The sequence below is a fragment of the Coenobita brevimanus genome, chromosome 48 (genome assembly GCF_032717465.1).
Source record: "Coenobita brevimanus isolate Jiangsu-jjx chromosome 48, ASM3271746v2, whole genome shotgun sequence".
Taxonomy (NCBI): Eukaryota; Metazoa; Arthropoda; class Malacostraca; order Decapoda; family Coenobitidae; genus Coenobita; species Coenobita brevimanus.
In genome coordinates, this window is record NC_137001.1 from 1,826,635 (window position 1) to 1,842,724 (window position 16,090).

At 44.9% G+C, this 16,090-nt stretch overlaps 1 protein-coding gene across 1 annotated transcript; it reads left to right on the top strand.

The window, feature by feature from the left end:
• Positions 1-556: 556 nt before the first annotated feature.
• On the top strand, positions 557-3,901 carry LOC145399253 (uncharacterized). The gene has a single exon (XM_080271939.1). The coding sequence runs from the start codon at positions 557-559 to the stop codon at positions 3,899-3,901; it is 3,345 nt and encodes a 1,114-aa protein (XP_080128065.1).
• Positions 3,902-16,090: the final 12,189 nt, after the last annotated feature.

Below are 16,090 nucleotides of genomic sequence, written 5' to 3' on the forward strand. Positions count from 1 at the left end.
CTGGACAGTGCTACTCCAGTCTGTGTTAACTGGTAAAGCCCAAGAAATATACATGTCTATGTCTGTTGATGACTGCCGTGATTATGAGAAAGTGAAAAGTGCTGTGTTGAAAGGGTATGAATTGGTGCCTGAAGCTTACCGACTGAAATTTCGAAATCTGCTGAAAAGGGATGATCAAAGTTTCTTGGATTTTGCAAGAGAAAAAGAAAGTCTGTTTGGTCGATGATGTGAGAGTGAAAATATGGGTCTTGATTATGATAAGCTGTGCCAGATGTTACTCGTTGAGGAATTTAAGAGGTGCTTACCTGACCGAATTAAGGTATATTTAAATGAAAACCGGGTAAAGATGTTGAATGATGCTGCCAGAATGGCAGAGGATTATGCCCTGATCCATAAAATGCATAGTGTAGTAGGTACTGAAAACTTTGTAGAACCACAGCCTACTCCACTGACAGGTAAGAATGAGTTCATAAGTGACAAAAGAGAGACCGCCAGCCCTAGTCATAACTCTACTAGTGATAAAAGGAAGCCAGTAAGATGTTTTAACTGTAAGTTGATGGGTCATACTGTTAATAATTGCTGGTTCTTAAAAGATAAAAAGTCCAAGGATGTTCCAACAGCTCTTGCCAGTATTAAAAGTATAAAGGATGTAAAAACTCCAGTAGATGTCGATATGCTTGCAGAGGATACATGTAAGATGGGTAATGTAAGAGATGAATTTAAGCCATTTTGTTCAGAAGGAAGTGTGTCCCTGCGTGATGATGAAAATGGTAAAAAGCCTGTGGTTATATTGAGAGATACAGGGGCGGTGCAGTCACTGCTCCTGGAAGGTGTGTTACCACTATCTAGGGAGACTTCTGATGCTAATGTTGTTTTAGCAGGCACTGAGTGTGGGCACATGACTGCTCCATTATATAAAGTTCATCTCGAATGTAAATTCCTTGATGCAGATGTAACTGTAGCAGTGGTGCCTAAGTTACCAATGGAAGGTGTATCATTTATATTGGCAAATGACTTGGCAAGAGATATGGTATTTGGTAACTCCAAACTAAAGGTAGCTGTTCTAAGTACTCCAGACCTAAACAGCGGTGAGCCGGAGGAAGCGGACGCCACGGAGGTGTTCCCTGCCTGTGAGGTCACGAGGGCCATGCAACGGGCCGTGCATGTCAGACCCGATCCACTGGACCACGAATCCAATAAGGCAGCCGATGTGAGTCAGTGTGCATCTTATCCATCCAAGGTATGTGGACTAGATGGAAATGTGGAGGGTGACGAGATAGCCTCATTATTCAATCACGAGACTGACAGTGATAACACCAAGCTAAGTAATTTTCTTGTTGAAAAAAGCAGGCGTATAGATCAGCAAAGATGTGATGCAGAACTGCGTAAGATTGCTGAACTAGCTATGTCAGAAAAGGAAGTGTCGGGTGTCCCTACGGGGTACTATAAGAAGGGTGGCGTGCTAATGCGTAAGTGGAGGCTTCGTCACGTGGCTGCAGGAGATGAGTGGCATGTCATACACCAGGTTGTGGTCCCCGCACCGTACAGGTCCCAGGTTCTCGGCGTTGCACATGACTCACCGTTGTCAGGTCATATGGGAATTAACAAGACATGTAGGAAAATGATGAACCACTTTTATTGGCCGGGGTTACGGAAAGATGTTGCAAAATATTGTAAATCGTGTCACCAATGTCAGGTTGTGGGAAAACCCAATCAGAAAATACCTGTTGCACCTCTGTACCCAATTCCTGCTATTTCTGAACCTTTTAGCCATGTAATTGTAGACTGTGTTGGTCCACTTCCGAAAACTAAGTCTGGTAATAATTATCTCCTCACTATTATGTGTTCCTCCACCCGATACCCTGAGGCAATCCCCTTACGTAAGATCAGTGGCAACAAAATTGTCCAAGCACTAACCAAGTTCTTTTGCACGTTTGGACTGCCCAGAGTAATACAGACTGATCAAGGCAGTAACTTCCTCTCCCGAGTGTTCCAGTTAGCAATGCAACAGATGGGGATAGAACACCGTGTGTCAAGTGCGTATCACCCAGAGTCGCAGGGTGCGTTGGAAAGGTTCCACCAAACGCTAAAGAATATGGTGCGAATTTGTTGCCATGAGAAGGATGATCAGTGGGATGAAATGATTCCATTATTGTTGCTTGCCGTCAGGGAATCGGTGCAGGATACACTGGGGTTTAGCCCGTTTGAGCTGGTGTTTGGGCATGAAGTGAGAGGTCCACTTAAGATTTTAAAAGAGAAATGGTTAAGTGATGATTCTGAAACTAATGTGTTAAAACATGTAATGGACTTTCGCATGAAACTCAACAGGATGTGTGAGCTGGCAAGAGCGAACCTCTGTGACTCCCAGAGACGGATGAAGACGTGGTACGACAAAGATGCTCAGTCACGAACATTTTCACCTGGTGATAAGGTACTCGTCTTCCTGCCCGTCCCTGGGCAGTCACTGAAGGTACGCTATTTCGGACCCTATGTGATTGAGAAAAAGCTAAGTGATCTCAATTATGTTGTTAAAACTCCGGATAAACGTAAAGAGTCAATGCTTTGTCATATCAACCAGATAAAGAAATATATAGAACGTAGAGGTGAAGAGCCTGTTGAAAACTGTAAAGATGTAATCATGCTTCATGATGTAAGGGATGTGACTGATGATGGAGATGAGAAAGATGATCCTCTAGCTAATGTACCTCACTCCAAGTTAGTTAATTCAGACATACTAAATAATCTACAAGAAAAACTTGGACACTTGGATTTAACTAAACAGCAGCAGCTGGCTACATTAATATCAGACTTTGCTTGCCTGTTTTCTGATGTTCCAGGTCACACAAATTTAATTTATCATGATATTGATGTTGGCAAAAATAGTCCTGTGAAGCAGCATCCGTACAGAATTAATCCTACTAAGCATAATCAGTTAAGGGATGAAGTCCAGTACGTGTTAGACAACGAGATTATAGAGCAAAGTGTAAGTGGTTGGAGTTCACCATGTATACTGGTACCTAAGTCTGATGGTGGGATTAGGTTCTGCACGGATTTCAGGAGAGTGAATACTTTGACTAGAGATGATTCATATCCCATACCACGTATTGATGACTGTATTGACCAAGTTGGCAAGGCAAGGTATGTAACTAAGGTGGACCTGCTGAAGGGCTATTGGCAGATTCCCCTGACGGAAAGGGCAAGAGAAATATCTGCGTTTGTGACTCCACATGGACTCTTTCAGTACTGTGTAATGCCTTTTGGTTTGAAAACCGAGCCTGCGACCTTCCAGCGTCTAATTAATGGTCTAACGTCGGGGTTAGATGGATGTAGAGCCTATCTGGATGATATAATAATCTACAGCGAGACCTGGGATGATCACCTGGTGAGGCTGCAGGCGCTGTTTGAGAGGCTCAAGGAAGCAAACCTAACGGTAAACCTTGCTAAGAGTGACTTTGCCCATGCGCGGGTCACCTACCTGGGATATATAGTGGGTCAAGGTCAAGTAATTCCTCTAAATTGCAAGATTGATGCCATTGACAAGTTTCCAGTACCAAAGTCAAAGAGAGAGGTGATGAGGTTTCTTGGCATGGCTGGTTATTACAGAAGATTTGTTAAGAATTTTTCAGATGTAGTTGCTCCATTAACTGATTTATTAAGGAAAAATGTAAAGTTCATTTGGTCAGAATCTTGTGAAAATTCATTCAAGACAATCAAAGCTATGCTGGTATCCTCACCCATTCTTAGCTCTCCTGATTTTGATAAGGGATTTATACTTTATGTTGATGCCAGTGATGCTGGTGCAGGAGCAGTGTTATGTCAGACTGACAGCAGGGGTGTTGATCACCCAGTGTCTTATATCTCTAAGAAATTCAATAAGCACCAGAAAATTATTCTACAATAGAGAAAGAGGCATTAGCTCTAATGCTAGCCCTGAGACACTTTGAAGTTTACTTATATCCTGCTCGAGAACCTGTGAAGATCTATACTGACCATAATCCTTTAACTTTCATAGCAAAGATGAGTGGGAAGAACCAAAGGATTTTAAGATGGAGTTTAGAAATGCAAAAGTACAATTTGGATATTAACCACATAAAAGGAAAAGAAAATATCCTGGCTGATGTTTTGTCCAGAGGATAGGTCAGATAATGATTGAAAACAGATTGTAAATAACTAAAAATATATAGGTATCAATATTACTGTTATCTATGTAAAGATTTCCTCTTCAGTTGACCACCTAATGTTGCCCAGTACCTCTCCTAAGATAATGTGTGTGCTTAGTTTCCTGGTGATGAAATATATAACAAGTATATAAGAATGTGCCGTGAAATAATAGGATCTATGGGTTTTGGTTAAAAAAAAAAAAAAAAGTTAATACTTTTTTTTTTCTTTTAAGGAGGGAGGTGTTACGTGGGTGGCAATGACACGGCACGGCTCACCCGACCACCTACAAGTGCCTGATCTTTACATGTAATGTCACCACTTTCACTAGCGATCTCGGAATGCTGTTGGGACAAAGACCGAACGACTGGACCATGCTGCAGCACACTTGCGATGTTGACAAGGGTTGTGGATCCAGGGCTTGAGGGTTCGGACTCATTCGAATTCTAAACAGATTTGTAGTAGGAGCTGGTGAAGAGGGAATGAGCAGAACTACCTTGGACTGTGAAAGGAGAGGGTGACGAGGGCTGGTCGGTGGTCGGCGGAGCCGGGTTGTGGTTTTACATCAATATATATATTTATCTGTATTTGTGAGTGATATTATCTGCTGACCCATATAGCAGAACTTTGTATATTTCTATGTTATGTTTATTATTCGGTGTGTAATGTGATTCATGCTTTATTGTGGTAAATAGTGTTGGTGAAAGTAAATACAGGTTTTAGGGAATGAGGATTTTTACTGTAGCCTGAAGGAAAAGGAACACAAGGATTCCTAACCATTGATTTGATACTAAATTTGTTTTGTGGGTTCTGTTACGCACCTTGTTCCGGATCAGCCGGTGTCTGCTCAGAACTAAAGCTACGTGACAATGGGTACGAATGTATTTACCGGGTATGCATTCATTTATTTTCTGTCTCGTGGAACTGGTGTTACATTGTCCTTACTAATTTACTGTATGGATGTATGTACGAGAATATGTTTGTATGGATGTATGTACGAGTATATGTTTGTATGCATGTATGTATGTCTGTTGTTTGTATGTGTGTATTTATGTATCTGCTTATAATATTAACTTTCATTTTCCTTTAATTTCTGTCCTGGTGGTACTAGTCCTATACTGCCCGTACTGGCCGCACGTGCTACAAGCTTGGAGGCAGAGAGACAACCCCAACCTTTACTTCACCACCTACGAGGACATGAAGGACGACATCATGGGGCAGCTGCGGAACATCAACAAATTCCTCGGCAAACTCTTGAAGGAGGAACAACTCGAGAAGGAGAGTAGGAGACACTCGTGCAGTTACGAGGCTACTTCAGCACCTCTTCCTTACCGGTTTATTCCAGAGTCTGCTCCCTTACTGTATTCTAGACGGTGAATGGGAGAAACTCGTACGGTTAGGAAGCTTACTCAACACTTCTTCCTTACAAGTTTATTCCTAAGTCTGCTTCTTTACTATATTCTTGTGTGTTATTTATGTAATCTAGGTCGACGTTAAAATGATAAAAGAAGCAAAAGAGGAGGGTATTAATGGATAGTTTAGAAAATAAATCGTTAAGGAACATGTGCTAAGACACCTCCTTACCCGACGACAATACCGACCCGTGTTACTAAAAACTGAGTCCGCCAAGGTGTATGGAAGCCGCTTATGACTGAAGGTCACTGATGGAACACATGTAGTTGGTAGGTGGGATTAGCCTGCATCCCACATTATACAGTGCAGTCAGCAACCATGTGGAAATCTCAAAGTTCCTACCATTATCACATTTTCTCTCTCTCTCTCTCTCTCTCTCTCTCTCTCTCTCTCTCTCTCTCTCCATATCATATCTTTATCTACCTTCTATCTCTCTCAGTATCATCCTTCCCTTTCTATCTGTCTCCCCTCCCCCCTTCTCTCACTGTCTCCCTCTCCCCACCTTCCCTCTCCCTCTCTCTCTCTCTCTTCACATGATAGTCAAGGGATTGCTTCTGGATGGCGTTCTAACTGGTCCTGGACACTTGGTAACACACCTTCCATCGCGATGTATTCACAACACAACACCTCAGCAACGTAGTACAACCTACTGATGGCAACTATATTTACAGATACGAAAAACATACACACGAATTTTAAACCATAATCGCCCAGATAAATCGCTCAGGAATAAGTGCTACCAAGCTTAATACTTCTCCCATCTTCGTAATTTCTTTTCGAGTGTCTCTCGATCCTGCCTCACTCCATCCTCGGACAGGGAAAGAAAATAAGAATGAAGACTATGATGATGATGATGAGGAGGAGGAGGATAGGGTGATGATATCATCACCATCATCATCATTATGTTTAAAGTCATTATTGTTATTATTATTATTAATTATTATTATTATTCACCCCAGGGGGTAGAGAAGTTTTTCAAGAATACTCCCCCAGTATCCCTGCTTGTCGTACAAGGAGACTAAAAGGGTTGGCGGAGGGTTAGTGCCCCTCCCCGGAAAACAACTAACTAAAAAGACGAACAAGAAGCCTCGGACAAGGACTGACCAAAAGATGACGACCAAGGACAGGACAAAGGGCATGGTTTTTGCAACATGGAATGTAAGAGGTGCGAATGATGAAGTGAAAGAGAGAGAGATTGTCCAGGTGCTTGAGGGTGCGAAAGTGGATGTATGTGGAGTAATTGAAACTAAATGGAGAGATGAGAGTGTGAGAGAATGGGAGTATGGATGGGGTATATGTGCAGGAGTAGGTGAGAATGAGAGGGCAAAAGAAGGTGTGTATAGTTGTGAGTAAAAGATGGAAGAAGAACATAAGAGAGTATGGATCAGTTGGGTCAAGGATTGTGTGGGTAAAGTTGAAAGTTGGAATACAAATGTGGGCGATTGTGTGTGTGTATGCACCAACGCAAGATCGTGCTAGAAGAGTGAGAGAAGAGTTCTGGACAAATGTGGAAGTGTGCATGGAAAAGTTTGGAAGGAATGAGAATGTTTTTGATAGGTGATATGAATGGTAAAGTATTTTTTTTTTTTTTTTTTAATAATAATCATGGCGGCGCAACTGCCAGGGTCATATGCCGCCGTATAACAAAGAAGTAAAAAGTAAAAACAAAAAGCAGAGGATAAACCACACAATCAAAAAGGAGAAATTCTAAATATCCTTAAAAAGTCCTGCCTCCTTCACAAACGAGAGGGTTGCCCCTCCCAAGACACAGGCATCCTCCCCAAGCACGGAGGAAAGATGATACACACCACCATCCGTTTGGTGGTCAGAGAGGAACCGACGACGCAAATCCTCAAGACTAGGGCACTCCACCAACAGCTGCCGAACAGTCAAAGGAACCAGACAGTCATCACAGAATGGAGGAGGAGCCCTCTCCATTAAAAAACCGTGAGAGAAACGGGTGTGGCCAATGCGGAGGCGGCCCAAAGCAGTCTCCCATTGACGAGGGAAGCCCTGGTAACTGAATGAGCCCACCTTCTGGCAAATCGAGCGCAACTTATTGGCACCTACAGCATCCCAATGCTCCTGCCAACAGCACCAAACTCTGAAGGCAATAAAGGAGCGCATATCTGCAGCAGGCAGACGATACAGAGGGGACTGTGCAAGAGGGGGATGAGCCGCTGCCGCATTGACCAGCTGATCAGCTCGTTCATTCCCTGCCACTCCTACATGAGCTGGAACCCAACAGAAATCTACACGACGTCCACGACGCCCTAAAAGGAAAAGCCACTCTAATATGGATAAAACCAAAGGATGAGAGGGATTAAAAGACTCCATTGCAGAAAGAGCACTTCGTGAGTCACTAAAAACAATAAAAGCAGTGTGGGGGAGAGTGAAGAGAATCTGAAGGGCAAATAAAATAGCAGTCATCTCAGCCGTAAAAACAGAAGCAGTCACAGGAAGGCTCCCACCTCGACAGAAGGTGGGAAACACCACACCAAAGCCCACACCCGCATCAGACTTAGATCCATCAGTATAAACTGGTATGGAGTCCCCATGAGAAGAGGCATGCTCTAAAAACACAGAAAATAAAACCTGAGAAGGAAGGGAGGCCTTACTGGATGAGAAGAAACGACAAAATGTCACCCTGGGGAGAAGCCAGTAGCCCACCCTCAGGACACGGTGGGGAGTGATCGGCACAGAAGGAACAGAGAAGCTAGACATAACTGACTGCACCCTGAAACCAAAGGGCTTTGGAAAGGATGGCCGAGTGGCAAAAATAGGCGACCGAGAATCTTGAGAGACCTTGACAAAGGGCACAGAGTCTGGGAGACGAGATAAGCGATACCAACATCGCATCAAAAGGGAAGAGTGGAGCAAGTCTAGAGGAAGGACACCAGCATCAGCCAACAAACTCGAAATCGGGGAAGATCGGAATGCCCCAGTGGCGAGACGAACACCAGCATGATGTATGGAATCTAAAATACGAAGCCGGGCTTCTGAGGCAGAAGAATAAACTTCACATCCATAATGAAGTTTGGATAAAATCAGAGACTGATGCAAGAGGAGGAGGGTCTTGCGATCAGCTCCCCAGTATGTGTGCGCTAAAACTTTCAAAAGACCCAATGCTCTGAGACACTCAGCTTTTACGTACCTCAAGTGAGGGACCCAAGTCAACCGGCTGTCAAAAATCAGCCCTAAAAACCGGGTTTCCTTTAAACACGAAATATGACGCCCGTCTAAAAAAAGGTTTGGGTCAGGGTGGACTCCACGAATGCGGCAAAAATGCATGACAACGGTCTTCTTGAAGGAAATTCGAAAACCTCGGTCATCAGCCCATCTAGAAACATGGTTGAGAGCCATCTGCATCCTCCTTTCTGCTATTGACATCCGTGAGGCAGTGACAGAGATTGATAAATCGTCAACATAGAGAGAGCCACGAACACCATCAGGGAGCACAGAAATAACGCTGTTAATTGCCACTGCGAAAAGGGTAACACTTAGTATGCTCCCTTGTGGCACACCATCCTCAAGGGGACGTGCAGTAGACAGCTCACTCCCAACTCGGACCCGAATAATACGATTAGATAAAAACTCCCGGATAAAAGTGGGGAGTCGCCCACGGAGACCAAACTCATAAAGTGATTATAATACACCATGACGCCAGGAAGTGTCGTACGCCTTCTCCAAATCAAAGAACACTGTGATATGATGCTGGTTAGTTGCAAAAGCCTGGCAGATGGAAGATTCTAAAGAAAGGAGAGCATCTGTGGTCGACCGCATCTTCCGAAACCCACACTGGACTGGAGACAAGTAACCACCCTTCTCTAAGTACCACATGAGCCGACTATTCACCATTTTTTCGAGGACCTTACAAAGGCAAGATGTCAGCGAGATAGGGCGATAATTAGTGGCCAGCAAGTGATCCTTACCCGGCTTAGGGATGGGGAGAACCACAGCAACACCCCATGAGGTCGGAAACCCACCATTGCACCAAATTCTGTTATGCAGTGACAACAGAAAATGAAGGGCTGCATCAGGCAAGTGGTGTAAGAAGGCATATGGGACATCATCCAAGCCTGGAGACAAGTCGCGACACTGCGACAATGCCGTCTGAAGTTCAGAAGCAGAAAAAGCAACATTATACGACTCCTCCGCAGTAGATGGAAAACTAATGCCCAAAGATTCCAGGTGCTGTCGGCGGCGTGCCGACGGGGATGAGGTGTCCTTCCTAGAGACATTAGCAAAATGAGCTGCAAATATCTCGGCAACAGACGAAGAATGAGCCACCACCACACCTGCATGAGATAAAACAGGAGGCGAGGGAACGGGAAATTTCCCTGAAATCTTCTTCACCCATTTCCACACTTTCGTGAGAGGAGTCTGTGAAGAAATTGAAGAAACAAATGACGCCCAAGACTTCCTCCTAGCCTCCTTCATAACCCGCCGGGCATGAGCTCGGGCCCTCCTATATGCCGCTAAGTAACCAGGGTCACCTCGGTGACGACGAAGTCGGGAGAAAGCAGCACGTTTAGCCCAAACAGCAGAAGCACACTCATCGGTCCACCAGGGAACTGGACGGCAAGGAAAGTGACCAGCTGTTCTCGGAATACTCTGCAGTGCCGCCGAGTGAAGTAAGTCTGTGAAATACTCGACAGCAGCATCAATGATGACAAAATCCTCCACACATCGGCTCGGGGAACACAGCTCCTCAAAAACCGGCCAGACTGCCCTATCCAAGCGCCAGCGGGGAAGACGACGCCGAGGCTCACTCTGTGTCAATCTTAATAAAATAGGGAAGTGGTCACTGCCATGTAAGTCCGGTAACACAGCCCATGTAAAATTCAGGGCTACCCCTACAGAGCACAGAGACAAATCAATAGCAGTAAAAATACCCGTTTGACTATGGAAGTAAGTAACTTCATCAGAATTTAAAATGTACAGATCCACATCCTCCACAATGGAGGCTAACATAGTACCTCTAGCATCAGTTGTGGAGCCACCCCACAGTGGATGATGACTGTTCATGTCGGCCAGCAAGAAATAGGGTGAGGGAAGTGCACGAATAAGATTTTCAAGATCAACCCTCTCAATAGTGGCACTAGGAGGGAGGTACAAAGAGCACACAGTATAACGACGGGGAAGGAAAATCTGGAGAGCAACAGCCTGCAGTGGAATGTTAAGACTCACAGCAGTGAAAGGTATGTCACTGCGTACTAGAATAGCCACACCCCCACCATGACCCTGTCCAGGAAGAGGATCTGAATAAAAAACCTGGTAACCAGGTGGACTGGGAGGCGCAACATCACCAACCATTGTCTCTTGTAGGCAAACACACGCAGGTGAATACTCAGCCAGAAGCCATCGGAGTTCCTCCCAGTTGGCTCGTAAACCACGGCAGTTCCATTGAATAATATTAGCCATTAAAACTATTGAAATAAAAAGGGGCAGGGGAGAGGGACAAACAGAAAACCATAAAAAAAAAACTAAAAATATTAAAATGGAGGAACTATATACACAAAAGAAAGGGTCACTTAGTGGAAACCACTGAGCCACCCTGGGAGACAATCTTCTTTGGAATGCAGATACGCCCACGAAGGGGCTTGTCACGGGCAGCAGCATGGCTAGAACGAGGGCCTGGGGTCTACGAAGTGTTGGGAGACTTCACAGACACCCGTCGCTGCCCAGCAGGAGAGGAAGTGCTACTCCGAACCCTGCCCGGGGCTCCCAGTGAACCAAGAGGTCGAGCAGGAGGGGTTGGGGTCCTGGCCTCCAAACGTGGAGGGGGCAGGACAGGATCCTCCGAGGTAACTGGAGGAGGAACATCCGATACCCCAGAGGAAGAGGTGCCAGACTGACCTGACACCCCAGAAGCCCCCGAAGACCCAGAAGCAGGGTCCGAGGGCTGTTGCACAGATGGACTAACTACAGAGGGTGTGGACTCCACGACCAACACCTTGCTTGGAGGATCTTCAAGACTCAAAGACTCTGAGGAACCACGATGACGTTTAGCGAATGAAGAATGTGCACCATGACTAACAGGGGATACCATAGATGTAGAGGTCGAGTCTTGAACTGTAGCGGCAACCGTCTCAAGTGCGGGAGATTGTTGCACTGGCATGGGATCAACAGATGAAGGCATAGGAGCTGACACAACAGGAGGAACTCGAGTCTGCTGCTGGACAGGACGATGAGGATGGCTATGACCGGACAAAACTGACGCATAAGACACTCCGTTATGGAAAACAGATGACGTCTCTACTCCTGGCCTCAGAAAAGCTTATTTTATCACGATTACGGATGAGGAGGATCTCCTTCTCCAAGCAAAACCGGGCACAGTCTTTAGATGAAGCAGGATGTGCCTCGCCACAGTGCAAACAACAAACAGGTCCAGGACAGTCCTGTCCTGCATGAGTGGATTCTCCACAACTGACACACCACTGGGAGGCCCTGTTGCAAACGACTACAGACTCGCCCAACATGCCCGTACATCTGACAGTGGTAGCAGCGTCGTGGATTTGGTACAAAGGGTTTGACCCTAAGGGACAACCAAGCCACCTTGATGGATGAAGGGAGAATGTACAGTCGAACGTCAGCAACAAGGATGGAGTTGGGGTAAGAACACCATCAACCTTCTTCCAAAACCTCTCCACTTTAACAACCCTGTGGACCTGGAGTTCTTCAAGCAGCTTCTCTTCACTGTAACGAAGTAAGTCTTTGGAGAAAACAACACCTCGACTATGATTGAAAAAAGCATGAGGAACACAAGAAAACAGCGCATCCGGGTCCTTACACTGGGCAGCCAGCCCGGAACCCTCTTCAGGGGATGTAACCTCCACTAGGAGGCTACCATCCCCCTGAGGTGAAATCTTCGGCTCTCTCCCACAGATTGACATAATGCGCCGATGAACAGTAAAAATGTCCAAATTCCCAATAGGCTGACCATCCAAAGTACGAATGGAGTAGTACCTTGGGAAATCAACCCTCTCAAAGACACCCGGCAGGACCTCACGGGCATGTCCACAATATGTTGTTGTCTGTTGCCGGCTCTTCTTTGTAGTGGCCACTGACCGCAAACCACTGGAACCAGGCAGGAATGGTTCCAGGGTGGCAATATGGGCCTCACCAGCCAGAGGCACAGGTGGCGCACAGGAGGGAGACTGTAAAGGATGGTCAGGGACGGAACCAGGGTCGTCAGCTGCAAAAATTTTATAAGAAGCCATATTCAAAGAAAAAACCACCTTCATTCCCCCACCCCTCCACCCACCATGGAGCCCAACAAGGGGAGGCCATATGCCAGGGAAAGCACCACTGGTGACCCCAGAGGTAGTAGGAAAGTATATGCAGGTAACCACCAAGGGACCCTGACAAGGGTGACTCCAGGACGATAGGAGCCACCAGGTCCCCCAGTGCCTGCTTGACCCTAAAGCCACTAGGTGACTAGCCTGGATGGCTAGCCAGTGACCAGCCGATTGACCTGGTAGGGCCCAACCAGGCCACCCGTCTAGCCAGAATAAGGGACCAAAGAGGTGTATTGCTAGCTGCAGGATGCACCATCCAGCATCGCTCAACCTCCAGGACTCCCGTCTCCCAGCATTACGGGACGCCACGCACGGCAAACACGTGGGGAGGCAACAGTCCCGCCCTAGATGGCAAATGGGCAGGGACTGACATCACCAGCAGGCCTCCTCCACCAGTGATATAGGGGATGCTTGGTCCACGAGGCCGACAAATGCCGAACCCTACAAAGCTAGGCACGCCTCCAAAGTAGGTGGCACCACCAACCACACTTCAAACCCCGCCACCACGTCAAGGAGACCCCCTGCAGTGGGGTCCCGTAAGAGATGGGTATTAACAAATCGCCTCCATGTCGTCCTGTCCTCTATCTGCCTTCTTTACAAATCATGCTCACTCACCAACCTCTGGGTAACTGTGAATTTTGGCTGGAATTCGGGAATATATTTATGGCCATCTCTCTCTCTCTCTCTCTCTCTCTCTCTCTCTCCCAACACTGATTTATTATTGGGAAGAGGGACAAATGAGATGGAAGGTTTCTACACTCCTCTTCTCTTTTCCTCTCTGCAGATAATAATAATAAAATAATAATAATAATAATAATAATAGTAATATAATTATTTATTATTATTATTATTATCATTAACATTATTATTATTATTATTATTATTATTATTATTATTTTTATTATTAATGTTATTATTATTGTTGTATTTTAATACTGTCAGGACTGTAAAATATCTTAATACATAATAACCAGCAACATATATAATATAGTCTAGAGGTTAGGTCAATGTCAAACCTAGGGGCCAAAGGATGTGACGTTAGCACCTCTCCAGAATGCCTCTCACCAGTACAATAGCCGACAAACAGCGCCTCGTGACCATACACACACACACAGGCTTCTAGAACATTTCAACAACAGTATAGCCCACGTGATATGACCCCTGCTAAACGATAATGTAGGAATTGGAGCTCAGAAAGAGGCTGGCCATACAACCGATAGGTAGTAGGGAGAAGGAGGCTAGCAGCAGGGGAGAGAGTGTGGCAGGTAGTGGGGAGAGCGAATAAGAAGAGGGGTCCGACTAGACTTAGTTAGTATATTAAGTCCCTGTATAATACATATGCTGCTCAACTTAGACTTTCTTTGAAGATAATAAATCAAGATCAACTCCCTGTATTCATCTTTAACTCCTCCTGCTCTTTGATTACCAAAATAACTTTAACCAAAACTCTAGACTTAAATATTACAAGACTAAAGAGTTATATATAGGTTCGTACGTTCGCTGCCGCCATATCTTACAGAAACTTCGTAGCCACCATTCATATATATATATATATATATATACACATGGTGGCTACGAAGTTTCTGTAAGATATGGCGGCAGTGAACGTACGAACCTCGTCTATGAATCTACAGTGAATTTCTACAAAAGCAGGTGAGACTCTAACCAAGATTAGCTTCAGTTCTACAGTGAATTCCTACAAAATACAAGCTTCAAGCCTACTAGTCTACGAGTGTACAGTTGAGTCTACATTATCAAGATAGAAAACAAACAATACCTCTAACAACCAACAACTCATAACCAGCTCTTAACAGTATTCTCTCCAACCCCCCTCCATCTCCCCGATCATCACGCTGATGCAGAGGTGAAGAGGTCACAGGACGCCTTGCCAGTAGTATAACAAAATATTGATACAAACAATCTTCCAATTTCTATGACGAACCAACGAACTACAACCATCTACGATCAACTACAAGTAACAAGTTTACAAGACATCTCCATAATCTTCTACACGCACCTACAAGTAGCGGCAGTCTTCATCCCACAACGAGTAAATCACAAGAGGAAAGGACCGAGAATACATTTAGAAAGAAAAACAAAACAAGCAAACGAAAAGCAAGACCAAAGCAAAAAGCGCTAGAACCCCAGTGCTCTCTCCTACCGCCCCCCAACCTCCACCCTGACGCAGGAGTGCGAGAAGGTCAAAATGATGACAGCAAATACCAAGCCCATATTCACTACTCATCTTACTCATCTTCACTCAAGTTACTCATCGCTACTCATTTACTCACCACAGCTACCAGTGTGGGAACTTAACGTCACCATGCGTGTTTGCTGAGACGACGCCACGTCAATCAACTCTTGTGTGACACAACCACTCACACCATTCCCAGCACGGTAAAAACTGGTGAGTTACATACGGCCGTATTCTTAAACATTTCCTTCCCTTGTAGAGGCATGGGAAGGAAATCTTTAGCCGAATTGGTATTCTTTAAAAAATCCTTCCCTTCCTGGCCGCGCGAAGGGAAAGATTTTTCCTCTGGGCAGCAGAAATTGTTGGAACTTGAAGGAATTCCTTGACCCTTCTCTTCAAAAATTCCTTCATAAATTTTGTGCTTTCTGTTGTGGTTCATTGTCTTATATATATTTAAAATGTTGACAGAAGTTACTGTATAATTTCATTAATGCTATTTACAACGCTATACTAATGTTTAAGAGCTATTTGTGTCTCTTTAAAAGTGTTACCACGTCGGCTGAGACAATAAGCCAGACATAAACAGAGCAGACGACGTACTACCTCCGATATTCATCCAGTCTTTTATGATCTGACACTGACAAATCTTATACATTATGGCCAGGGTCAAACGAGGATTCATTTCAAGAAACATTTTGGTTGTTAATTTGCCTGAAAAAGGAAAATCTGCCGTCAAGGTCACACGTGTGGTTCGGCTCATGTCTTCCAGCAGGAAAAAAACAAGTGAGCACCGCCATGCGAGTACACGAGACGGACGTTAACAAGTGATTCTTACACTTACTAATAACAACATCAAGCGTAATAATATTCCTCGAATATAATTTATCAAAATATTGTCTTGAGGAGTGAACACGCTGCGGTGTTGGCCAGAATGGCATTTATGACTGAATACAAACCAACAGTATACTGTAGATGTGGTGGCCACCTCCCACGTGTCAAATGTGTTGTGCTTTCATTATCCAGC